Source organism: Orcinus orca, chromosome 2 (assembly GCF_937001465.1).
Source record: "Orcinus orca chromosome 2, mOrcOrc1.1, whole genome shotgun sequence".
NCBI classification, from domain to species: domain Eukaryota; kingdom Metazoa; phylum Chordata; class Mammalia; order Artiodactyla; family Delphinidae; genus Orcinus; species Orcinus orca.
The window spans coordinates 74,756,795-74,783,031 of record NC_064560.1 but is presented as its reverse complement, the minus strand read 5'-3'; the positions used below and the strand labels follow the sequence as shown (position 1 = coordinate 74,783,031).

The following is a 26,237-nucleotide window of genomic DNA, read 5'->3' as shown; positions in this document are numbered from 1 at the left end:
TCATACGTAAAGAAGGAAGTCATCTATAGCATCAGAGAACTAGGAATAAAATGTCACAAGAGTCAGAGAAGAGAGCTTGCTGCTCACTGGCAGTGGTGAGCAGGGACGCTTGCCCTGAGGAGGGGAAAGTGAAGAGGTCCAAAGGCATCTGACCCAGAGAGCAGAGTGAGCAAAGAGTAAGCAAAGGGTGGCTGCGTGAGTCCCAGGGCGCAGACTGGACTCCACACTGTCACTGTCACTGGATTGGGTAAGGAATAGGCCTTCCCCGGGGATGTGGGTCTTTACAAAGCCAGACTCAGCAAGAAAGGGGGAGGCACGACCTGCCCTCCTGCATGGCACAGAGTAGGGCAGGGCGGGCTGCTGGGTAGATGTCCCAGTGAAGGCTTCCTGCCTCTGTTATTCTCCTTTTTCATAGGGCCTATGTGAGAAGGCAGCCCTGTCACAGGGGAATGCCTGGACCACTTGGTACCAGCAAGCCTGCTTTGTGGTGCCAGCTGTGTGCAGGAGGAGTAGGCTGGAAACGCCAGCTACCTGGCCACTAGAGACCTGGGCCCAGGAAAGGTGTGGAGAAACCACCTGTCCCAGAGGAGCCTGAGCCTGGGGGTGGCCCCCCTCATTGGAAGAAGGGGCCCGGGTCCCAGCCACACAGTTTGTAGAGTGCCCTGCTCCCGAATCATAAAGGCACAGTGAGGTCCGCCGTTGCTGACATCTAGATTAAGTAATTTTGAATTTAAGAAAATAAGAGGATCAGCAGCCACTCTGTATAAGAAATTCAGGAAAACAAAAAGCAGATCAGGTCGATACAAGAATGACTTAGTTTAGGAAGGCAAGACTTATCTGTATGTAAGAGAACGTGGATGGGACATTCATTCTGAAGTACTGTAGGACAGGGGACAATTTGTCATATGAAGATGTCACACATCCTTTCCCCCACCCACTAGTGCCAAGTGCCTCAGACCCATGTGACGGCCCAAAGCACCCCCCAAAAGAGCCAAACATGCCCTAGGTGGCGGTGCCTAGGCTGCGAACCTCTGACTGGAGAGTCCTGAAGGGCTCAGTGGGGGCTCGGGCGGGATGGTGATGAGGGGCTGCCTGGGTTGCAGAAATACTGGTGGATGAGAGTTGGCTGACTCTGGCAACTTTCTGGACTTGGGAGGCTAGTTAGAGGGAGGACTCAAGCATGACTCATGCTGGAGGCCAGTAGTGGCTCCCTGATGACAAGGCATGGATGTGGAGGTTAGGGCTGGGGCCCGAGAGGAGTGCTGTTGGGCTTTTTCTTTTGTCTGTTTCTTAAAGCTTCATGAAGTATAATTTACGTACCATAAACTCACCCCCTTCAGTGTAGAATTCAGAGGTTACCGGTGTACTTATAGAGTTGTGCGGCCATCACCACAACCTGTTTTAATGGGCTGTAGAGCTTTCATGAAGCTGAGGAGGCACACCAGGCCTGGGGCGTGTGGTCAGGCCACCTGGGGTGTGGTCAAGCCTGGCCTCAGGGGCATGGTCAGGCCACCTCGGGGTATTGAGAAAGCCCCTTCTTCAAGGTGATGGTGGGAGCTATGGGCCACCTCGGGACTGTGTTGACTTAAGGCGGAGACAGAGAAGGAGGAGCCAGAGACATAGAGAGGTAGGAGGAGGGGCCTGTTGGGCCCGAGTTCAAGGAGAGGCGGGTCAATGAGGTGAAGACCACTGGTGATGCAGAAGAAGATGGGAGGGTGGGCAACTGCAGCAGGGGAGGCGGGCTGTCAGCCACCTCTGAGAGCAGTGTCAGAGGGTGGTGGAGGCAAGATGGAGATGGAACGGGAATTGGGAGACTTAGTAGAAACCTGGGCACCTGTCTTCCCCTCTCCATTCCTCATCTCCAGTCCTGCCTGGTTTACCTTCTCCTCCGACCATTTCTCCCATCTCCAATCCGGTGAATCCAAGCCACGGCCACCCCTCCCCCTAGGCCACAGTGAATTCCAGTGGGCCTCTGTCCACTTTCCACCCTCAGCTGCCTCCAACCCATTCTCCAGGGAATCACATCGAGAAGTGGGACGAATGTCAACTTCCCCCAGACATGTCACAGCTTCTCGTTATCCCTGGGGAGAAAACCTGATGGCTTTAGCAGCAAAGCGCAGCTGCCACACCCTAGGGTCCTGCTTCCGTGCCAGCCCTTGGCCTCTCTGTCCAGCGTGCCCATTGCTGGTCTTCCTCAGTCCCGGAACGCACCCGTGCTGCTTCCCTGCTGCAGAGCCATCGGGAGGTAGACCTCTGCCTGGACCTTGTTCCCCCAACTCCTCCACGACAAGCTGCTTCAAATCTTTCCAACTCAGGAGCCACATCTGCCCCATGCAGCCCCTTTCCTGGCACTTGCCGTTCTTTGTAACCATCCATTTTGGTATGTTTATGTTTGCTGTCTATTTTCTTCACTAGAATACCAGCTCCCTGAAGGCAGACCGCAGCTCTGTATTGTTCACCCTTGAATCCCCAGAGCCTAGCACAGGACCTGCCACTTCAAAGGTGTTTCCTGGGAGTGAATGAATGGGCGGAGTTTTAACTTCAACCCCTTTCACAATTAGACTGTGAAGACAGTTCTACTAATTTTCCTTTGGTACCGCTTTCCTCTTATAACAAATGTGGCCCTCCCAATCTCTCAGGACCGAAGATCATTCTTTGCTGTATTGTTATGCGGTTCTGGCTAGTTGTTTAGACTGCCGGAAAGTCTTGGTTTCCTTCTGATGTTGGAACTGTGCAGATTCCCATACCAACTTGTGCCCTGCATGGCACGGAGCCTGACAGAGGAGAGGGCCTGAAACCCAGTGGAGTTTATTAGTGTCTTAGCCAAGCCTGATGCCTGGGGGACAAGGTGCTGTCCCCAGGCTGCATCTCTTGGGGGCACAGCCTTTGAATCTACTCAAAGCCAACCTGGCCCTGCCTGTTGGTCTCTTTTCCCAGAGCCCCAAACAACATGCTTCTTTCCTGTCTTGTGTGGCTTTTCTCATTTGTAAATTCTGGAATAGGGAACCAAGTTTCTCTCCTCACCCTGCTACATTCTGCTCCCGTGTGGGCTCTGGAACATGTTGCCAATCTGTAAATGATGTTTTAGTTCTTTGTTGTTGCTTTGGAGCTGTGAAACCTGTGATGTTAACACCAGGTGCTGAAAAATGAAAACTTATCATCAATCCCATCATCAAAGCAAGGTGGAGTAGAATGGTTTCAACTAGTCCCAAATTTCCTGGAGGAATTTGGCCTCTGTTCAGTTCCCCTCTCCCGAGGCTGATGTTACTAGCGGAACAGAGTTCTCTTCAGCTGCCCAGGACAGTCTTGGGTTTACGCAATTAAAAATCCCATCCAGTGGCCTCAGTGCTAAGCATAAGACAGGAACTATTTCTTGACTGAAAATATATTAGTTGTTTCTTGCAATTGGACTGTGGGACTCTAAGAATAGTATATTTTTTTCAGTAAGCAGAGCTTTAACAACCAGCAAGTTTAATTAAGCTTTTCTGCTGCACTTTTTGTTTTAAAAAAATTTAGTAGCAGGAGAGTATTTTTAGAACTGAAGTGATTATTTTGTGTAACAGATACATGTCTGAATATTCTTAAACCTCTATGTAGGGCAAAACATAGTTAGAGAATTGACTTCATGGGTCTAAAAGCATGACCGGTTGTTTCTACACATGTCATCAACACCATAGCTATTTATTCTATTCATTCATTATGTATACCCTGCCTTCTTTCTTCCTAAGTACAGGTGGGCTAGGATTGGGAGGAGAATTTTTTTTAATGTTTTACAAACTTGGTGTACACTGAACATCTTTTTTTCAATTCCCTCTGGTTTTGCTGGTCTAGGTGGGCTCCCTTCCTAGATTTGGGTTTCATTTGGATTTTTTCTTTTATTGAGAGGCACCATGATATCACTTAAGAGGTGAATGTTTTATATGTTACTTCAAATAGTAAAAATAACATTAAAGTTTTTGTTATGATAAAGCTGCAGGTTGAAAAAGAAAGCATTCGTCTAACTAAAACTATGAAGTGTGCAGTGTCTCAGCAGCTTACTGTGATGAAGTACCAGATGGCATGTTTTCAGATGAAGGCTCTAGCTAGCTACATTGGATCTTTAAGACTTTAGAAAAAAACGTGACATAAAAGTGGTGCAAAATGAAATATCAGATTTTTCTAGAAGGTTCTTTGTATACAAGTAGAATAAAGGTGATTTTAATATTGGTAAAGTGGAAAATGCAGTTTGCAGTTTATGGCCCCTACAACTCCTGGTTAAGATCATTAAAATATTTATCTACAAATAATGGGAATCATCTAACAGAAAGGGAGTAACTGATCCAAAGTAGAAATTATCCACGCTTGCACAGATTATCTACAATTTTGGCAGAGGCTGAGAAGGAACCTGTGAGAAACCTGAGGGTGAGGTGGGGCAGGACGTGATGAATTCTATTTAAGGAATTTTCCACATCCTCTGAGGTGAGTTTGCCAATTCAGACACATCAGTGAGATCCACGCAAAGATATGGGACTGGGCAGGACTGTCCCAAAGGAAGGTGGCATGTGAAGACAACTCCTTGGGGTGGCCACAGGCACAGGCGATAATCAAGTCATTTCTTGCTTTCTTCTTGATATTTGTGGTATCAGATGATTCTGCTCTTTAATCTCACATTTCCATGTTTACCTTTAGAATAAGTTTCAGTATTTCCCCATATCTCTTCCTCTGCCAAACACTGCAAGTCCAGGGACTTTTTGTGAAGGATCAGGCACCATTTCTTCTTTAACGATGTGAGAACTTCGGGCCTTCCCTTCATCTTCAGATCTTCACTTGGCTCAGCCTCCTACAGGAAAGAGAGATGCGCTCACTTTCAGTCTAGGTTTCCTAAGTTCTTCAGAGGCACTCACTTTCAGTCTAGGTTTCCTAAGTTCTTCAGAGGAACTACGACCACCATAGCCATCAAGACACACTGCAGCCACCCACTCCCTCGCCGATGAGCATCTCGGGTCTGCTGCCGGGAGGTGAACGCCTGGCACCGAAAAAACCAGGGCACTGTGAGTCGGGTCATAGTAGCGCTGGTTTGCTAGAGGCAGAGGAGAATACCGACAGTATCAAATTCAATTTCTTTGCTTAAATTTGGATTCTGTTTCCCTAAGCAATGTGCATATTGTTAAAGCAAAAGAGGATGGAAAGAAAACACAGGTACTGGTAAAATTATGCTCACTTTTAAGTAATGCCTTCTTCCTGAAGCAGTGGTATTTTTCATCATTCCCCACCCCCGCCCCCACCCCCTTTCTTTTCTCCTCGACCCTTATGTCTTCACTCTTCACACTTCCTAAGTCTGCAGAGTTCCTCAGCCACTTGGCTGTGAGCCACGAAAACTCCCCCAAAGTGTTTGGTTTGCTCCTCTGCAGCTGACACACGCCCTGCCCCTCCTGCTGCTACCCTAGTCTTTTTCGATGCCATTTTCTCATTGGCATTAACACATTTCTTTCTGTGAGCTGCTTGTTTTAACTAAAGCTGTATCCCATATTCTTATTTTTGCAGTGATCCCAGATTATTATGCTAACTATAAATATTTTGGCTGCGAATCTGATGTAAGCAATGTTTTGAATTTAATATTAAACAAAAGCTTAATTGATCAAATCCCAGATCATTTTTTGTTGTTGTTCTAGAGAAAATATGCCGAATGGAAACGTTTTGGGGGAAATCTCTTTACTGAAAACTGTAAGTGGTCGTGGCATACTAGACAGTTACACAAATAAAAGTACATTTTGAATTAAATCCTACTTCTGGGCTCTAGTCACAATGAATTTGACACTAAATAAAAGGTTAAAATTTTCCAAGACTGCTCTAGTTGAAAAGAGCTAAACTGATGATGTATATTTATAAAACTAGTAGCAATCTAATACTTGCTTATAAAAAAATTAATCTCCCATCTGCCTTCCCAAATAAATTGGTACCACATAAAGAAACTAAAAAATATTGATATTTTCAAATACAATGGAAACAATTTTTTTGTTTAAAAAATATTAAATATATATATATTACATAGTATTGGTAGAAATGTAATACTGTGCAGCCAGTGATTATGTATGTATTTTTATTGATATGGATTTTCACAAAATATTAGTTGAAGAAAGCAAGTTATAAAATAGTATATATGCTAAGATGCCATTTAAGTAAACCCACAAGTGTATGTGTAGCATTCATAGAAAAGAGTGAAAAGATAGACAAATACTCACCAAAATATGGGGGGATTATTGGGATGGTCAGCTTTTTCTTCAACCTTTTCTCTAGGCTGCAGTGTTGCTTTTGTAATCAGAAAAGGCTACTTTAATGTGAATTACAAGCTGTAAGAAAATTACATGGATAGAGAATTCTTGCAAGAAGACTGGGTTTAAATAAAAAAGAGCAGGTTTTCATTTTAGGGCTGTCTACCAAGTGCTTTTATGCATGATTGGATTATATAATCAATGTTCAGGACTCATTAGTCATAACTCAAAACACAATTTACCTGGATTGTTTCAAATAGTAAGATCATACTAATAATATTACAACTGGGTTTTTCTCTTAAACTTTTTTACCAGACCAATCAACCACAAATAAAGAAAATAAACCTGAAGAGTGCAAGACTCCTGTTTCTTATATACAATTACAAAATCCCTATCTTTTTATTTAAAATCTAGACATCATTTTGGTCTACTGAATTAGACTGCATACCCTCAAAGTGGGTGTAATTGTTTGGTCAATAAATTTAACAGTGATTTTTATCAGTTTCAGAGAATTATGAATAGCCTTAGATTGAGGTACTTTTTAATACATTATAAAATAAACATATATCTGTAATTATGCTGAAAAGATATGAAATGACCTTTAGTAAATAATACCTCCCTGTAAATTTTTGTTCTAGATAAAGAATGGTACCAGGGCACTTCCCTGGTGGCACAGTGGTTAAAACTCCGTGCTCCCGATGCTGGGGGCCCAGGTTGATCCCTGGTCAGGGAACTAGATCCCACATACATGCTGCAACCAAGAGTTCACATGCCACAACTAAGGAGCCCACCTGCTGCAGCTAAGACCCAGCACAACCAAATAAATAATTTTTTTTAAAAATAAATGAATGGTACCATAGTGTTGCAAACCAGGGGAAAAAGCAAGTATGACTTCCAAGTACTTTACAGAACAGTACTTCCTAGTACTTTACAGAATTTTCCACTTGATTATATTTTCAAACACACTAATTTCTTGGTGTTTTACTTTCAGTGGTCTTTAGTCCTTGAGGAGCCCTCACTGGAATGGTGACTGTTTGCTCAATGGATTGAGTTGGAACCCTTACCAACTGGGATTTTTAAATTACTATAGATTTGGCCTGATGCTGGTGTTAACCAGTGAGCACAGACTCTGAAACCAGATGAGTGTTAATACTGAGTTTCCATCCACTTCAGACACACTGACTGCAGTTCCATTCATGGCTTCTGGAATGGTTGTTGGTCTATCCAAAAATAGTTCATTAACAGATATGTAAAGTAAGTTGCATCACTGGCTTTGAGTTTAAAATTGAGATATAATTCACATACCATAAAAGTCACCCCTTTAATGTGTGCAATTCAGTGGTTGTTAGTATATCCACAAGGTTGTGCAACCATCATTACTATCTAACTCCAGACCATTTTCATCACCCAAAAAGAAACTCCACACCCATTAGCAGTCACAACCCATTTTCCCCTCCCCCTACCCAGGCAACCATTAGTCTATGATTGTGATTTCTTCTTTCACCCATTGGTTAATTAGGAATGTTCTAATTTCCATATATTTATAAATTTTTCAAATTTCCTTCTGTTTTTTATTTCTAATTTCATTCTATTGTGGTCAGAGAACATACTTTGTATGATTTCAATCCTACTAAAAATATTGAGGCTTTCAAAATGACCCAACATATGATTTACCCCAGGGAATGTTCCACGTGCACTTTAAAAGAATGTGCACATGCTGTAGTTGGGTGGATTGTTCTATGTATGTCTTTTAGGGGTGCTTGGCTTAAAGTGTTGTTCAAGTCTTCTATTTCCTTGTTGACTTCTCTCTACTTATCCTATCCATTATTGCAAGCGAGGCACTGAAGTCTCCAACTGCTATTATTGAATTGGATATTTCTCCCATCAATTGTATCAGTTTTTGCTTCATGTATTTGGAGCTCTGTTGTTAGGTACATATATGTACATGATTATGTCTTCTTGATGGACGGATCCTTTGATCGTTATGTAGTGTCTTTTTCTCTAGTAACAATTTTTGCCTTAAGGTCTCTTTTGTCTGAGATTAATATATCCACTCCAGCTTCCTTTTTGTTAAGTTTGCATGGTATATCTTTTTCCATCCTTTTACTTTCAAACTGTTTGTGTTATTGATTTGTAAGCAGCACATAGTTGGATCATGATTTTTACCCATTCTGGCATTTCTACCTTTTAATTGGAGTGTTTAATTCATTTACATTTAATGTGATTACTGATAAGGTAGGATTTAGTCTGACATCTTTCAACCTGTTTTCTATGTCTTATGTCTTTTTGTTCCTCTATTCTTCCATTACTTCCATGCCTTCTGTTGTATATTTTTTAGTGTGCCATTTTAATTCCCTATTTGTATCTTTTACTACATATTTAGCTATTTTCTTAGTGGTTTCCCTGATGATTATAATTAACATCTTAATATACAGCAGTCTAGTTTGGAATAATACCAACTTAATTTCAGTAGTATACAAAAATTTTGTTCCCATATAGGTTTGTTCCCTCCCCCTTCCTTTGTACAGTTATTGTCACACAGATTCTGTGTTTTTTCACTTTGTGACCATCAATACAGATTTATAATTTTTTAATGGAGTTGCCTCTTAAATCAGATAGGAGTAAAAAAGTTATGAACAAAAAATGCATTTATGGTCTTTCATATTTACCTATGTAAATATCATCGCTCTTTATTTCTTCATGTGGATTTGAGTTACTGTCTATTGTCCTTTTATTGCAGCCTGAAGGACTCTGTTTAATTATTTCTTGTAGGGCAGGCTTGCTAATGATGAATTTTGTTTTTATTTATCTGGGAGTGCCTTAATTTCTTCTTCATTTTCAAAGGATTGTTTTGGGGATACAAAATTCTTGTTTGATAGTCATTTACTTCAGCACTTCAAATATGTCATCCCACTGCCTTCTGGCCTCCAGTTTCTGATGGGAATTCCTTGCATCTGAGTCAATTCTCCCTCGCTGCTTTCAAGATATTCTCCTTGTCTTTATCTTTGGACAGTATGATTATATGTCCAGGCATGAATTTGAGTTTATCCTGCTTCAGTCTTATTGAGCTTCTTGGGTATGTAAATTAATATTTTTCATTAAAGTTTGAAGTCTTTGGTTATTATTTTTTCAAATATTCTTTTTCTCTTCTCCCCTTATTTGACTCCCATTATGCATATGTTGGTGCACTTAATAGTATCCCATGAGTTTCTGAGGCTCTATTAATTTTTCTTCATTCTCTTTTCTTTCTGTTCCTCAGCCTGGATAATCTCAATTGATTTATATTCAAGTTTGCTGATTCTTTCTTCTGCCTGCTCAATGGCAGGCAGATGATGTTGGGCATCTCTAGGGAATTTTTCATTTCAGTTATTATATTTAAACTCTACAATTTATATATGGTTACTTTTAAATAATTCCTATCTTTTATTGATGCTTTCTATTCGGTGAGACATCATTTTCATACTTTAGTTATTTGAATATATTTTAAATAGCCGATTTTAAAGTCTCTGCCTGCAAATTCCAATGTTTGGACTTCCTCAAGTACAGTTTATTGACTTTTTCCACTGTGTATGGGACATACTTATTTCTTTACATGTCTCATAATTTTCTGAGGAAAACTTTTTTTTTTTGTGGTATGCGGGCCTCTCACTGCTGTGGCCTCTCCCATTGCGGAGCACAGGCTCCAGACGCGCAGGCTCAGCGGCCATGGCTCACGGGACCAGCCGCTCCGCGGCATGTGAGATCTTCCTGGACCGGGGCACGAACCCGCATCCCCTGCATCGGTAGGTGGACTCCCAACCACTGCGCCACCAGGGAAGCCCTGGACATTTTAAATAATAGGATAACTGTGGAATTAGATTTACTAACCCCTTTGCCAAGGTTTTGATGTAGTTGCTAGTTTTTGTTTATCTAGCAAGTCATATGAACTAATTCTTTAAAGTCTATTAGATAGACACTGAAGTCTTGCTCAGATAGTTTCTTAGTGAACTAATGATTGGACAGATATTTCCTTAAACACCTGAAACCAGTTAACTCTCACGGTCTTTGCTGACGGCTTTGTGTGCATGTTGGGACACACTTCAACACTCAGCCAGGAAGTTGACAGCTCTGCCTTCACCTTCAATTTCTGCTTGGGCAGATCATCAAGATCAACCTAAGGTGGCAGTTTAGGAGGTTCCCAGGTCTTTCCTGAACAGGAGTAACAATCCTTGGCTTGAGCAACGTCTTTGGCATGTGCATGCACATGACCATCTAAATTCCCAGGAATGGCAGAGCATTTCCAAAGCCTCTATGAATATCTCATTCCTCAGCTTTTCATTTTTTAAGTTTATGGTTAGCCTGTTGTTTGCTCCAATGTTTATTCACTACTTCAGGCAGCCACAACTGCTTCTGATTTTTTTTTTCATTAAATTTTTTTTTTTCCCCTGTGTAAAAGGCTTTTCATACCAGGCAAGCTCTGATCAGAAAAATAAAGACAGCCTTGCAAGTGAGGTCTTCCAGGGAACCACCAGACAGTTCTCTGGGAATGAGGCTTTGAAGAAGCTCCAACCCCACTCTGCCCCTTCCAGTGGCTTCTACATTACGGACTGTTGGTTTTCAAGGATAAGCAGAGCTGGAAATGGGCAGGGGGAATGGAAATAGGACTAGTTAAAATGCCACAAAGCTTACTGTTCTTACTGAGATTCAGCTATTTCTCTTGCATAAATATTCCTTGGGTTGCTATGAGGTTAATTTCCAGAGTTCTGAAAAAAGTTGATTCTGACAATCTTTGCAAATTTTCTCCTTGTCTTTATGGAGAGGAGAATTTTCAGAAGTCCTTATTCCCCCATTCTGTCTGGCTTTAAGTATTTAATGTCCTTTTATTTTTCTTAGCAAAATGAATCTGGTTAAAACAATAAAGCCACCACCATTGACATTTCTAGGCATTCGCATGGTTCAAGCTCAACTATTCTATAAACAGCAGTATCTGTGAGAACAACTAAACGGGATATAGTATGAATTATAGAAAATGTCCACACTACAAATGAATGGTGCCAAAATGTTTCAGTAGGCAGACTCAGAGTATTAGAAATTTTTTTCATTATATAAAAAAGAAAGAAGGAAAGAAAGGAGGGAGAGAGGAAGGGAGGGAGGGAGGGAGGGAGGGAGGAAGGAAAGAAAGAATGATCTTGGATTACTATAGTCTCAAAATTGCTATGAGAAGCAAAACCTGACAGGTAAAAAGCATAATCCACACTCTGCTGTAAGATGAATTGGGGGAGGGGGGGGCGCAGAAACCTGGCCAACCCTTGCAAGTCTCTTAATTACATATAGAAATGACCTCCAAATGCTCCACCTTCTGTCCAGCCACCACACTGGACTGCCAGTACATTTCTGTCTCTGATGTACAAGGGACCATATAGTCATGCTTCAAAGAGAATATCCTAGGCTGTAAAGCAATCTCTTTTCCTGACCAAGGATAGCATTCACTCAGCTATGATCAATTCCTTTACTAGAGACACTTGCATCACTTTCAGATCTATTGGCTAATAGCACAGGGAGGTACTTCCTGGGTAGGGATAATGAAATTTGAATGATTTTTAGATAGACATGTAGTTATCTTCAAGAATACGGACTTATAAAAATCCCATCAGTTTAAGAGAAGGCAAGATATTCACTTAATTCCTGGAGAAATGTAGAAGAGCCTCATTAGGAGCAAACAATAGTTGCTGGAAACCACAAAAATAATAAAATCATAATAAAATGTCCAGGGTTATGTAAGGATACATTTTAAAACAAGATTCCTTATTTTTAAATAATATTACAAGTCTATGAAATGAATTTACATCTCAATATTTAATTACATCAGGTTGCATTAGTTAGGAATCCATGTTCATAAATCATTTGAATAAAAATGTTTTGATTTCTCCTGAAGCAATGTATCGTGTTTAAGATGAACATGTTTGATTTTTCAATTCAGGGAACAGAAACCTAATTTTACTATTAATGATTTCTAAAATTGGCTTTGAAAGAGATTACAAAATAGGTATATATTTTAGGGAAAACTGTGCAAACCTCGTAAGCTGACTGGTATTGAAGGCTTTTTTCTTAGACTGTAAACATTTTAATTCTTAATGCTTAATGTGGAAGAAAAGTGAGAGGTACCTTAAACTAGGCAGACAAGCCAGTGTGAAAGGTTTTAGTGAGTGTTGAGTACATTGACTAAAAGATGTTTAATGCAGACCTTGCTTTTCCAGAAAGGAGGGCCAGGTAACAAAGCAGTTCATCATTCTTTTCTATTAACCAAAATGTATCCTCCACTAGCCAGGACTCTTTTGTATTGATCATTTTAAAAAATGTTAAAGTGTGCTCAAAATATATATTTTATTCATTGAAGATGCAACATTTCATTCATCTACACAATGTTATGTAATTGAAGATTTTGGTATGATAACAATTGGGCATTTTGAAGAACACTGATAGGGTAATCCACTTTAAATGGACCCCCCCCTTGTACTATATCATAAGAAGGCCTATGCCCAACAGGGTATCCTGTATTTTAAAATTTACCATTAATAACATATCAGATTACTGATGTAAACTTACCTGAACAGACTGTATTTTCCAAATAACTCACTTTTTTGGGCATTATTATAATTGCATGAATTATTTCTCTACCTAGTATAACCATTGCTCAAGAAAACATATATATAGTAACTTTAGAATTTTCTGCAAAGCTCTGGACACAATTAAATATTTAGACTGTAGGCAAATCTTCTCCAGTCTACAACACTTCTTTATAATATCAAAAGACATCAGTGAATCCAGTACAAAATTTTTATAATGAACAGCACCAAAGAAGCCAAATTATAAGTTCCATTTCTCATCAATTAAGCTGGGTGCTGCATCAAGGATTAAGGCTGAGGCCACCCAAAGGTTGTCTGCCTAGCCCACTGCTGGTGTTCAACACACATTGCTTGTACAGAGGCTGTTTGGATTGTAAGTGTCTTTGTAAAATTTCAAACAAGTTAAAAGTATTACATATCCTTATCTCAACAGAATCCTGAATATCAGGTTAGCAAATTTCATAGTTCCATTTTAAGACATATGATTGTAGAGGGTAAAGTAGAAAGATGTTGAAACATATTACTGTCACTTAAATGATAGGTAGCAGCCACATAGGCCTGAACCACATTTGTGAAATTTCATGCCACATTTTTCACCTCCCAATTTATATACATGGAGGGGTTACACTAAAACTTCAATTATTCCAAAGGATGAAAGAAGTGTTACATTTTGATATAGATCTTCAGTTTCTATTATACCATAAGCCTTTGAAATATTAAGGCTGAAGAGGCCAAGTTATGAAAGGGACAAGAGGAAGTAAGAACAGTGGAAATACAGTTGATAATGTTCTGCCTTCACCATTCTATGTGGATAGTCTGCTTTCCAGGCAGCAGGTGGTGTGACTGTGAAAAGATCACACATTTGTCAGTAACTATGTAGGATTTTTAGCACTGTTAGAGCCTAGCATTACAGATTTAGGGCAGCTAATAAAATTCCATAAACCAAATTTTTGACAAGTCTGAAATTTTTTGAAAATAATTTTCCTACCAAGTAAAACTTCTTGGTTCCCTTTTAGTCCTGTCTCAGAGAAAACTATGTATAATTAAACTTTTTTAAAAAAGTAAAAAAAAGAATCACTTCACAGCAACCAGATGAACATCTGGCAGCAAAGCAATATTAAAATGCCATCCTTTCAAAGGAAGAGCAAGTATGTGAGTCCTCCATTAAGAGCATTATCTTATGTCAGAGCATAATCTCACACTTTCCATTTATGGCCTTTTTGCAAAAGTCCAAGGCTGAATTTGGACCTGCTTTTTCCTGTGTTTTCTCAATGTTATCTGGACAACAGTGTGTCAAGTACATAAGAAACCTAAGGTCAAAATGAAGATGATCTAATGCACCAGGTATTTAAATAAATGTGCACAGGCTGTACTTAGAATCACCTTGCTAAAAACTAGTAGCAGAAGTAGCTGAAGCCTGTTTGTCATATGTAACAAAAATATTTCAAAGTCAATATAAATTTAACCATAACCCATCTAACAAAAAACACCAGAGATCATATATTAATGTGTTTTTTCTCTCCCTTTCTCAGTAGCCAGAAAATGTTTAAATCTAGAAAGAAAAGGATCAGATCTTTTAAAGCCTCATATGTCCCTCTTCTCATATAAAAAAATCTTATCAGGAAATTAAAAATTCAAAAATTATTTTTCTGTAGTTTTTCAAAATAAGTGTGTATTTCATTTATAATCTACAGTTTTATTTTTCAAACCCCCTCACAAAAGTCTCTTAATATGTTGCAAAACTTTATAAACAAGGTTGTAACTTTCCAGAGGGTATGTGCCAGGACCCTCATGAAGCCCCTACTGGAGTCTAACTTGGAAGCCAACTCAGGCACCCGCCCCCCCTCCCCCCCCACTGCTATTCAATACTATTGAGGTCACAGGGTTTACTGAAATTTGTTAAAAACATGGAGAATAACCTCTGGGGAATAATTCTCTGGGGAAAGAAAGAGAGATGAGAAGATTACAGATACCACTGAAAGTATGTGTGTTCAAAAGTTAATTTGGTTATATTATCAAATTACAGTTCTTCAGGGAGCTTAAACTTGCTCTAAATTAGATTCGGGGAGGCACATCAAACTAAATAGTCTGCATAAGAGACTCGCTGACATAAAAGAAAAACACGGAAGACAAAGGGTTCTTAATTTGGGAAAGGATATATTCCAACTTGGGGGAAGGGTGAAGGCATTTCAGCTCTGAAGCTCAATCATGACATTTCCAGAGTCCTGCAGTCCCCAAGCGTGACAGGACAGATCGGAAGGGCCTGTTGGGCCTGGCTGGACTCTCCTGTCCCTCTGTCACACTGTGCGATATGCAGGCAACTGCAGTGTCAAGCTGGCAACACTCCTGAGGCTCTTGAGTGTTTATCAACTCAGTAGGTCAAAAGTCTGCAGACACTGGGTGGAGCAGCAGTAAGCCACAAAACTCACAGTTGTCCTCCTGGAAGGGGAAAGAGGGGGAGAAGGACACTGTGAGTTCAAAAGGAAAGTCTCAGAATTCTTTCCATTAGAGACAGTCTTTTCCTTTGTTAAAATAAAGGATTAGGATGGTCAACAGAGTACACAACAGAAATATAAATTCCTTTTAAAACTGAGCACTGGAATCAGGTGAGGTACGTGTGTGCTTATTTTATTAGCAGTTTTCAGATGACGCAACATCCCTATGTTAGCAGCAAAGGAAAAGTAAGCTTTTTCCATGTTACAGTCTGAATTTGGCTTACTAGAACCAGTGCAATGACAGAATTTGAAATACGTTATAAAAGTCACTTTTTCTAAGAAAAAGTCACCAATTTAGCTAGAACACATATATATCGAAGAGCTTAAAAAACATAATTTTAAGGAATTTATCCTACAAATGTATGCCCACAGATTGCTTACAGAGGTAATTTCAGAATCTGAATCATGTAGTTTGAGGGTCTTCTCCCACACAACAGAGGAATCCCATCTCAGACTCCTGCTTGGCATATTTCTGCAGCGAGTCATGAGCCCTCCGATCCCAATCTGGGCAGCTCCAGTTGTTGGATGCCTTGTTTTCCCACCAGAAGTGCTATCCTCTGGTGAGGAGAGATTAATCTACTGTTGTTTTCACAGGACCCCTGTGCTGACTGTTTTCTCTTTTCTCCACCCCTCAACTCAGTCTTTGCCTTTCTCTGTAATCCAACAAGGTGACCTCTACAGACCCAACCTCCAAGGCTGCCTGATAGCTGGTTTCAGGCTGAATTAGGACAAGGGAGGTATAGCAGGAGGGTAAAGGGCAGGAAGAGAGAAAAGTTGAATATTTTCTTTTTCTTCTTTTTTTATAAAAAGTCTAGTTAATAGAGGTATAGTTACAGACAAACATAGAATAAAATTCACCCATTTTAAGTGTACAGTTGAATGAGTTTTGAAATATATGCAATTATTTAACTAACACCACCATCAAGATATAAAATACTTCTCATATCCCCAAATGTTCCTTGTGTCCACTTGCAGCCAACCCCCATCCCCTAAACCCCCTGACAAGTCTCTGGCAACCATTGATAATTTTGTTTCTCCGTGGGCTTTATTTTTCCCTGGGCCACCACGATCCTCCAAAAGAGGCTTTGCCATTATTTCATCTTGGATGATCAAAGATCTCAAGGCAAGAGCTAGACCTACTTCTATGGGTTCTCTTGCCTTAGATTTTTGTACTAATCCAGGATTCCCTTACCAACTGGTTCCAGCTAGCTCCCCTGGATGGACCCTCCTGTATGGCTCTAGTTCTCACTAGGCTCCAGTCACACTCAACCAGGCAGTTGACAACTCTGCCTTAGCCTTCACTTCCTGCTTGCACAGAATCTCACTTCCTGCAAGCAGAGGTGAGAGCTCAGGGCCTTCTTGGGTCTTTTCTGAGCATGCTCACATCCTTTTGCATGCACATGACCTTACATACTCCTAGGAATATGTTAGTGCTTTTCAAAGCCCCCGTGGAAACCTTAGTCTATTGTTTGCCCCAACAGCTACCCACTGCCTCAGGCATCTGTGAAGTTAAGCAATTGCCTATAATTGTTTTGACAATTTTTGACAAATACCCTCAGAGAAGAGGCTTTTTGCACTGGTGATCTCTGACTGAGGAAATAAAGACAGGCTTGCAAGTAGGGTTTTTCAGTGAAACACCTTTTGAAGATGCTCCAACTTCCTTCCACCCCTTTCCAATTGTTGCCCAGCTGCTGGTTTTAACTGTGATAGCAGATTCTTGGTTTTCAAGGTTAAGACTAGAAGTTGGGACTATAGGTTAAAATATCACAAAGGTCTCTGTTCTTTTTGAGATTCAGTCACTTTTCTTGAAAAAATGCACTCTGGATTGCTGTAAGCCTTTTGTTAATTTCCAGAGTTCTGAAAAATTCAATTCTGACAAGTTTTGCCAGTTTTTTCATTGCTTTTATGGAAAGGTTGACTATTTCTATTCCACTCCATCTCTACATCTCTGACCAGAGCTTTTATTGGGCAACCCCTCCTGTTGGTTCTAAGTCTCAACAGCCTCCAGATCTTCCTTTGTCCTTCATGCTAAAAGATTAAGAACGGTAAACCTTCCTACTGCTGTAAGTTCCCAGGTACTTTATCATCCTTGTGGGTGCTCTGAACCCTGCCTGAACTTCTGTAAATAGTCCTTCTCCATTAATTTCTCTTCAAAATCCCAGCTTCTGTGTGTTTTCCAGCCAGTACTCTGATTGATTTAGTAGGGAGTAGTCTAAGGAAACAGTCCATCAAAGTGGGATTCTGGGATTGGGTTGCTAAGTGCATGAATGACCTCATTACCAGGGAAAAATGGGACATCACTGATTACTCGAAGTTGTGGTATCACAATTACTCAAATTATCACTAAGACTGCCAGTGGAGGGTAAGGCACTGGGAGTTCAAGTGCTGTGGCACTTGACTGCTGTGGCATCATGGTGAATTCAAAGATTGTGGAGGGAGATGGCTTCTTTTGACTGCTTTAAAAGATTTCCCCAAATCCCAACCCCCTTCCAAAAAAAAAAAAAAAAAAGATAAGCTTAGTGCCTTCTTGAACTCTCAACTCAAGGCATAGGTAGAGAATCAGAAAGTTTCTATGGTGGCTTTAAAGGAATTCTTATTTTATGAAGCTGTGGGAGGGACATGCCTGAGGCCTGAATGTACAGGCTGCAGAATCACATACCAGGTAAAAGTATACTTATGCTAAGTCTCTTACGCTAAGGTAAAGGTTCTTGTGGGAAGGGGTGAGGACTTAAGAATTGAGATGGAAACCTTTGTGTAGACACAAAGCTAAGGACCTTAAACCTCTAATATCTCTAAACATTTCTTCACATCAGAAACAGCCCTTCTTACTATCTAAGAAAACAAGCATTCACTTGAATAAAAAGATTTCACTGACTTCATCTGGTGTGGTTACCTAAAAAGGAAATTCCTATCTTCTTCAGGCAGGAACAATACTCACTGCCTCTAGGGCCACAGAGAGAGCAAAATCCCAGCATGATTCAGAGAGTTAATTGCAAGGGCTGCTCCTGGGAGAGATTATGTACATGAAGGAGTTGTAGAATCTTGTCAAATTTTATTTGCAGAAATCTGGAGAGTAAGCATGGAAATGGAGTCTAAGTATAATACATTAGCCAGTGAGAATAAGTCTAAGGTTGGATCAGGCCAAGAAGGGTGTTTCACGAGGCCTCAGCATTTAATGTGTTAGTATGAGTACCTATAATGGTTAATAGAAGTCTTGCTTCAGTAGAGGCCTACAATCAATGAGACAGAGATGCTAGAACTTCCACTGCACAGTCTAGAGGGAGGAGATCAAAGGCTTAGAGAAATGGGAATGTTGAAGTGGATCCAATGTGGCCTAACCTGCTTAGCCACCACCTGGAAACCTCTGGGAGGGTCAGGAAGACAGTCCCTTCACTAAGACATTAATATATGTATTGGTGAGGGGAAGTCAAACTGGAAGTAGCAAGCACACCTGATACTTAATATGACACATGCCTACTAGAGGTGAGAGAGAAAGCCTGCAAAAGCTCAGGTGTCTGCTACATTGGTAAAGTTTCAAACAGAAAAGAAGAGATACATCCAGAACTGTCCACTTGAAGAAACAGATACACACTTGTGGGTCCCTTTGGATTTTGGAGGCAAAACACATTTTGGGAGCCCCAATCTTCCAAGGTTCTTTCTCTTACAACTAAAACACCCTGGTCATAATACAACAAACAAGCATTGGAAGACTCTGAAAGACATAATGAAGATAGACAGACTATGATCCTGGGACTTGAGAAGCAACACAGCAATGGTAAACTCCCGAGGCTTCCTTATTGCCTCCCATATACTTCAGATAGGATGCTGTAGGAACTTCCAACCCAGAACCACCAACAGGCAGAGTCAAAAAACCAAAAGAAAAGAAAACAAAACACAACAAAAAAAACAACCCCCCCCCAAAAAACTCCAAGAAAAGCCTGTTATCCCTATCCAAAGGATTAGGACAGAGAAATCCATCAATTTCTATAGAAAGTAAATAACTAGTTGCTTAGGGCTAGGTATGGGAAAAGAGAGAGGTGATAGATAAAGGGTACAAGGTTTCTCTTAGGGTGAGAAAAACGTTCTAAAATTGTCTGTGGTATTAGTTGCATGTTATCTGTGACTACAGTACAAACTGCTGATTTGTATACTTTAAATGGGTGAATTGTATGATATGTAAATTGTCTCAATAAAGCTGTTAAAAAATAGCACTAAAAGGAGAAATAGATAAACTCACAATTAGAGTGGGAACTTCAACTTCTTTACTCTTAGCAACTGACAGAACTACCAGACAGAAAATCAGCACAGGTGTAGAAGAACTGAACAACTCAACGAACCAAAGAATCTAATTGACATATACAAAACACTCCACCCAAAGGCAACAAAGTACACTTTTTTTTTTCCTAAAAGCCCATGGAATATTCACCAGGACAGACTATATTCTGTGCCAAAGAACAAGCCTCACAAATTTGAAAGAATTGAAATTATATACAGAGAACACATCTGGTTTCATCTCTGACATAAAGAGCCTAGAAGTCCTCACTCCTGTTCTTACAACAAGAACAAGCTGAACAAATTGAAAATCAACAACTTTTCTCCACTCACCAGAGAACTGAGGTCATAGGGCAAACTGCAACTTCAAAATCTGGTGAGACAGGTACCTCCAGAGTCACAGCTGAGACTTGCTTACCTGGACAGAAGATGCTAGAATTGCTGGAGGCTGAGTGTGGACAAGCCTGAGAGTGAGATACTCCTGAGGCTGCAATGTTAGGGTGATACACACATTCTTAGGTTTTACCTACAGAAACCCTACAGGCTATCATGGTGAAAATCCGTAAAAGATCCCCTTGTTGCTCATTCAGGAAGAGAAAAAGAGTAGTCATTACGTAACATGTCCAGAGCATCCTCCATAACAAAGGACAGTTCTCCAGAGAAAGTTTACCAGAGCCTTATCCCAGGTGTGGAAGGGCATTCTTCCCACCCTAGCCCCCTTTAGCCTGCCCATCCCACCTAAGAGGGGAAAGCAAACTATGCAAGATGAGAAAAATTTATGAAGGTCACAGCCTAGAAATACAGGCCCACTAAAATAATGATATAATCATAAAATTTAGAACATTTTCCTCCCTCATTTACCACCAGAGTAAATGGTCTCCAGAATAAGGACAGTGGATTACAGATAAAATTGATACACAGAAATCTCTTGCATTCCTATACACTAACAATGAAAGATCAGAAAGAGAAATTAAGGAAACAATCCCATTTACCACTGCATGAAAAAGAATGAAATACCTAGGAATAAACCTACCTAAGGAGGCAAAAGACCTATACTCTGAAAACTGTAAGACACTGATGAAAGAAACTGAAGATGACACAAATAGATGGAAAGATATGCCATGTTCTTGGATTGGAAGAATCAATATTGTCAAAATGACAATTCTATCCAAGGCAGTTTACAGATTCAATGAAATCCCTATCAAATTACCAATGACATTTTTCACAGAACGAGAACAAAAAAATTTAAAATTTGTATAGAAACACAAAAGACCCCGAATAGCCAAAGGAATCCTGAGAAAGAAAAATGGAGCTCGAGGAATCAGGCTCCCTGACTTCAGATTATAATACAAAGCTATAGTCATCAAAACAGTATGGTACTGGCACAAAAACAGAAATATAGATCAACAGAATAGGACAGAAAACCCAGAAATAAACTCACGCACCTATAGTCAATTAATCTATGACAAAGGAGGCAAGAATATACAATGGAGAAAAGACAGTCTCTTCAATAAGTGGTGCTGGGAAAACTAAACAGCTACATGTAAAAAAAAAAAAAAAAAAAAAAGAAAAGAAAGAAATTAGAACATTCTCTAACACCCTACACAAAACTAAACTCAAAATGGATTAAAGACCTAAATGTAAGGCCGGATACTATAAAACTCTTAGAAGAAAACATAGGCAGAACACTCTTTGACATAAATCGCATCAGTATTTTTTGCATCCACCTCCTAAGAGTAATGAAAATAAAAATAAACAAATGGGACCTAATTAAACTTAAAAGCTTTTGCACAGCAAAGGAAACCATAAACAAAATGAAAAGACTACCCATAGAATGGGAGAAAATATCTGCAAACAAAGCAACTGACAAGAGATTAATCTCCAAAATATACAAACAGCTCATGCAGCTCTATATCAAAAAACAAATAACCCAATCAAAAACAGGCAGAAGATCTAAATAAACATTTCTCCAAAGAAGACAAACAGATGGCCAAAAAGCACATGAAAAGATGCTCAACATCACTAATTATTGGAGAAATGAAAATCAAAACTACAATGAGGTACCACCTCACACCAGTCAGAAGAGCCATCATCAAAATGTCTACACACAATAAATGCTGGAGAGGGTGTGGAGAAAACGGAACCTTCCTACACTGTTGGTGGGAATGTAAATTGGTGCAACCACTATGGAGAACAGCATGGAGGTTCCTTAAAAAACTAAAAATAGAACTACCATATGATCTAGCAATCCCACTCCTGGGCATATATCTGGAGAAAACCGTAGTTCGAAAAGATATATGGACCCCAGTGTTCATTGCAGCACTGTCTACAATAGCCAAGATATGGAAGCAACCTAAATGTCCATCAACAGAGGAATGGATAAAGAAGATGTACTACATATATACAATGGAATATTACTCAGCCATAAAAAAGAATGAAATAATGCCATTTGCAGCAATATGGATGGACTTAAAGGTTATCATACTAAGTGAAGTAAGTCAGACAGAGAAAGACAAATATCATATGACATCACTTATACGTGGAATCTAAAAGAAATGATACAAATGAACTTGTTTACAAAACAGATCACAGACATTGAAAACAAACTTATGGTTACCAAAGGGGAAACGTGGTGGGGAGGGATAAATTAGGAATAACAAATACACACTGCTGTATATAAAATAGATAACAACAAGGATCTACTATATAGCACAAGAAACTACTCAATATTCTGTAATAACCTATATGGGAAAAGAATCTGAAAAAGAATGGAAATATGTATATGTATAAATGAATCACTCTGCTGTACACCTGAAATTAACACAACATTGTAAATCAACCATACTCTAAAATACAATTTTAAAATAAATTAATTAATAAAAATAAAAAAGCAAAATAAATAAAATCCCAGCACTGTTAAACCTTGGGTTCATCTTACTGGGCCCACCCAGGGGCCTGCAGGGGGTGCAGTGGGCAGTCCTGAGGGTGCTGGGGGAAGGGGGCTCACCATGCTCCTAAAGCTCATTTACCAACAGTGCAGCCTGGGCTTGACAGGATATTGAGGTGAGGATCTAGTTTTTAAACTATACAGGAGTACGGAAGAAAAGTCATGAGAAAATAGGAGAGAATGAAGAATGTTATGAGATAAATGCATTCCCATTAAAATTTTGCATTTAAAAACAAAAACAGCTGCAAGATGCAGGCTCTCTGAGGAGTATACAGGGAAGCCCAAAGTTAAGCAAGGAGAATCATAAAAGGACACTAAAGGAATCTGAATTTCTATCTGAAGCCTCTAGTACCTACTACAACAAACATAAAACAGAGCTCAGCTCCTAGCCAGATTAAAATAAAATCTCATACTAAATGCCTATTTAGCTCAGTTCTTATTACCCAATATGTCTGTCTTTCAACAAAAAATTACAAGAGATGCCAAAAGGCAAGAAAAAGCACATGCTGAAGAGACAAAGAAAACCTCAGAACCAGACTCAGATATGACAGAGATGTTAGAATTATCATAGGGAATTAAAAAAAAATAGAACAGAAAATCCGCGATCTGTGGGACAATTTCTAATGGTGCAAGATATGCATAATTAGAATACTAGAAAGAAAAGGAGATAAAAGAGAAGAAGAGAAGAATTTGAAGTAATAATGGTTAAGGACTTTACAAAATTAATGACAGATCCAGAAACTTAACAACACTAAGCAGGATAAAAATCAAAAACAAAAACACTACACATAAGAAATATTATATTCTATCACTTATATGTGGAATCTAAAATATGACACAAATGAACATATCTATGAAACAGAACAGACTCACAGACATAGAGAACAGATATGTGGCTGCCAAAGGGGAAGAGAGTGGAAGAGGGATGGATTGGGAGTTTGTAGTTAGCAGATGCAAATTAGTAAATATAGAATGGACAAACAACAAGGTCCTACCACATAGCACAGGGAACTATATTCATAATCCTGTGAAAACCATAATGGAAAAGAATATAGAAAAGAATATATATATATATATATATATATATACACACATACACACACACACACACATACACACATATATATATATAAAACTGAAAATCACTTTCTGTATAGCAACATTGTAAGTCGCCTATACTTCAATGAAAAAAAAAAGAAATATCAAACTGGAGAAAACCAAAGAAAAAGGAAATCTTAGAAAAAAGCCAGAGGAGAAAAAAACGTTACCTATAGAGGAACAAGTATAAGACACAGTAGACTTCTTATTAGAACCATGCAAGCAAGAAGAGAGTGGAGTGAGATATTTAGTGTGCTCAGAGAAAAAAAAAATCACTAACCTAGAATTTTATATCCAGTGAAATTATCCTACAAAAGTAAAGGAGTATAAAGAATTTTTCAAACAAACTGAGAACTAAGGGAATTCATTGCCAGCGAACTTGTCCTGCAAGAAAGGTTGAAAGGAGTTCTTCAGGGAGAGGAAAGGGTATAGGTAAAAAATTCAGATCTAGGGCTTCCCTGGTGGCGCAGTGGTTGAGAGTCTGCCTGCCGATGCAGGGGACATGGGTTCGTGCCCCGGTCCAGGAAGATCCCACATGCTGCGGAGCAGCTGGGCCCGTGAGCCATGGCCACTGAGCTTGCGCATCTGGAGCCTGTGCTCCGCAATGGGAGAGGTCACAACGGTGAGAGGCCTGCGTACCGCAAAAAAAAAAAAAAAAAAAAAAAAAATTCAGATCTAAATAAAACTAGGGATGACATGATACTATATATAGAAAATTCTAAAATCTCCACACACACACAAAATTAGAATAAATGAATTCAGTAAAGTTGCAGGATACAAGATGAATATACAGAAATATGTTGCTTATCGATACTAATAATGGATTATCAGAAAGAGAATTCAAGAAAACAATCTCTTCTACAATTGCATCAAAAAGAATAAAATGCCTAGAAATAAATTTAACCAAGAGGGTGAAAGACTTATACTCTACAAGACATTGATGAAGGAAATTGAAGATGATACATATAAAAGATACCCTCTTTTCATGGATTGGAAGAATTAATACTGTTAAAACGTCCATACTACCCAAGGCAATCTACAGATTTAATGTTATCCTTATCAAAATACCCAGAACATTTTTCACAGAACTAGAACAAATAATTCTAAAATTTACTTTTTTAATCTATTTTTTTCATTTAATACTTTTCAACTTGAATTTTAGTTTGTCAATAATAATACTGCCATTCCCACCTTGTTTGTTTGTCTTGTTTTGGTGTAATTTAGCTTTTTGTCTTCAAAAGTTTAAGTAATTTTGTCTTAAGGTATTCTTTCCTCTCTTGCTTTCACCTTCTCTCTCTCTCCCTCTCTCCCTCCCTCTCTCTCTCTGCCTTAACACAACTTAAGACATAAGAATCTCTTGAGGAATTGAATCCATTCACATTTATACAGTAGGTCCTTACTAGTTATCTGTTTTATATATAGTAAGATATATATGTCAATTCCAATCTCCCAATTTATCCCTCCCCCCTTACCCCCTGGTAACCATAAGTTTATTTTCTACATCTGTGACTCTACTTCTGTTTTGTAAATAAGTTCACTTGTGCCCTTTTTTTAGATTCCACATATAAGTGAAATATGGTATTTGTCTTTCTCTGTCTGACTTACTTCACTCAGTATGACCACAAAAGACCCTGAACTGCCAAAACAATCTTGAGAAAAAAGAACAAAGCTGGATGCTTCCTGACTTCAAACTATACTACAAAACTACAGTCATCAAAACAGTATGGTATTGGCACGAAAACAGACACATAGATCAATGGAACAGAATAGAAAGCCCAGATATAAACCCATGCACTTATGGTCAATTAATCTATGACAAAGGAGGCAAGAGTATGCAATGGAGAAAAGACAGTCTCTTCAGTAAGTGGTGCTGGAAAAACTGACAGCTATATGTAAAGGAATGAGATTAGAACATTTCCTCAACCCATATACAGAAATAAACTCAAAATGGATTAAAGATCTAAATTTAAGACTGGAAACCATAAAACTCCTAGAAGAAAACATAGGCAGAACACTTTTGACATAAATTGTAGCAACATTTTTTTTGGATCTGTCTCTTAAGGCAAAGGAAACAAAAGCAAAAATAAACATATGGGACCTACTTAAACTTAAAAGCTTTTGCACAGCAAATGAAACTATCAACATAATGAAAAGACAACCTACTGAATTGGAGAAAATATTTGCTAATGATATGACCAATAAGGGGTTAATACCCAAAATATATAAACAGCTCACACAACTTAGTATCAAAAACAAACAACAAAAACAAAAACCAAACAACCTGATTAAACAATGGGCAGAAAACATGAATGGGCAGTTTTCAAAAGAAGATATACAGATGGTTAATAGGCACATGAAAAGATGTTCAACATTGCTAATCATCAGAGAAATGCAAATCAAAACCAAAATGAGATAGCACCTCACATCTGTCAGAACAGCTATCATCGAAACATCTACAAATAACAAATGTTGGCAAGGATGTGGAGAAAAGGGAACCCTAGCACACTTCTGGTGGGAATGTAAATTGGTGCAGCCACTATGGAAAACAGTATGGAGGTTCCTCAAAAAA

At 39.2% G+C, this 26,237-nt stretch overlaps 1 protein-coding gene and 1 long non-coding RNA gene across 7 annotated transcripts in view; one reads left to right on the top strand and one right to left on the bottom strand.

The window, feature by feature from the left end:
* The first annotated feature begins 4,711 nt into the window (after positions 1–4,711).
* Positions 4,712–5,727, top strand: LOC125963534 (uncharacterized). Its single transcript, XR_007475608.1, has 3 exons — positions 4,712–4,855; positions 4,895–5,178; positions 5,652–5,727. It is a non-coding gene; the product is annotated as an uncharacterized LOC125963534 (long non-coding RNA).
* A 9,266-nt stretch (positions 5,728–14,993) lies between these two features.
* LRRC28 (leucine rich repeat containing 28) overlaps positions 14,994–26,237 on the bottom strand; it is a 183,398-nt gene continuing 172,154 nt past the window's right edge. For 5 of the 6 annotated variants that reach the window (XR_007475602.1, XR_007475599.1, XR_007475600.1 and 2 more), the window contains 2 exons: positions 23,949–24,299; positions 14,994–15,295 (listed from right to left, as the gene is read on the bottom strand). Coding sequence is in view for 1 of the 6 variants with exons in the window: in XM_004271656.4 (XP_004271704.1) it covers positions 15,223–15,295 (73 nt within the window). In the remaining 5 variants the exon portion in view is untranslated. The remainder of the gene's footprint in view (positions 15,296–23,948; positions 24,300–26,237) is intronic. The other variant, XM_004271656.4, reaches the window with a different exon arrangement.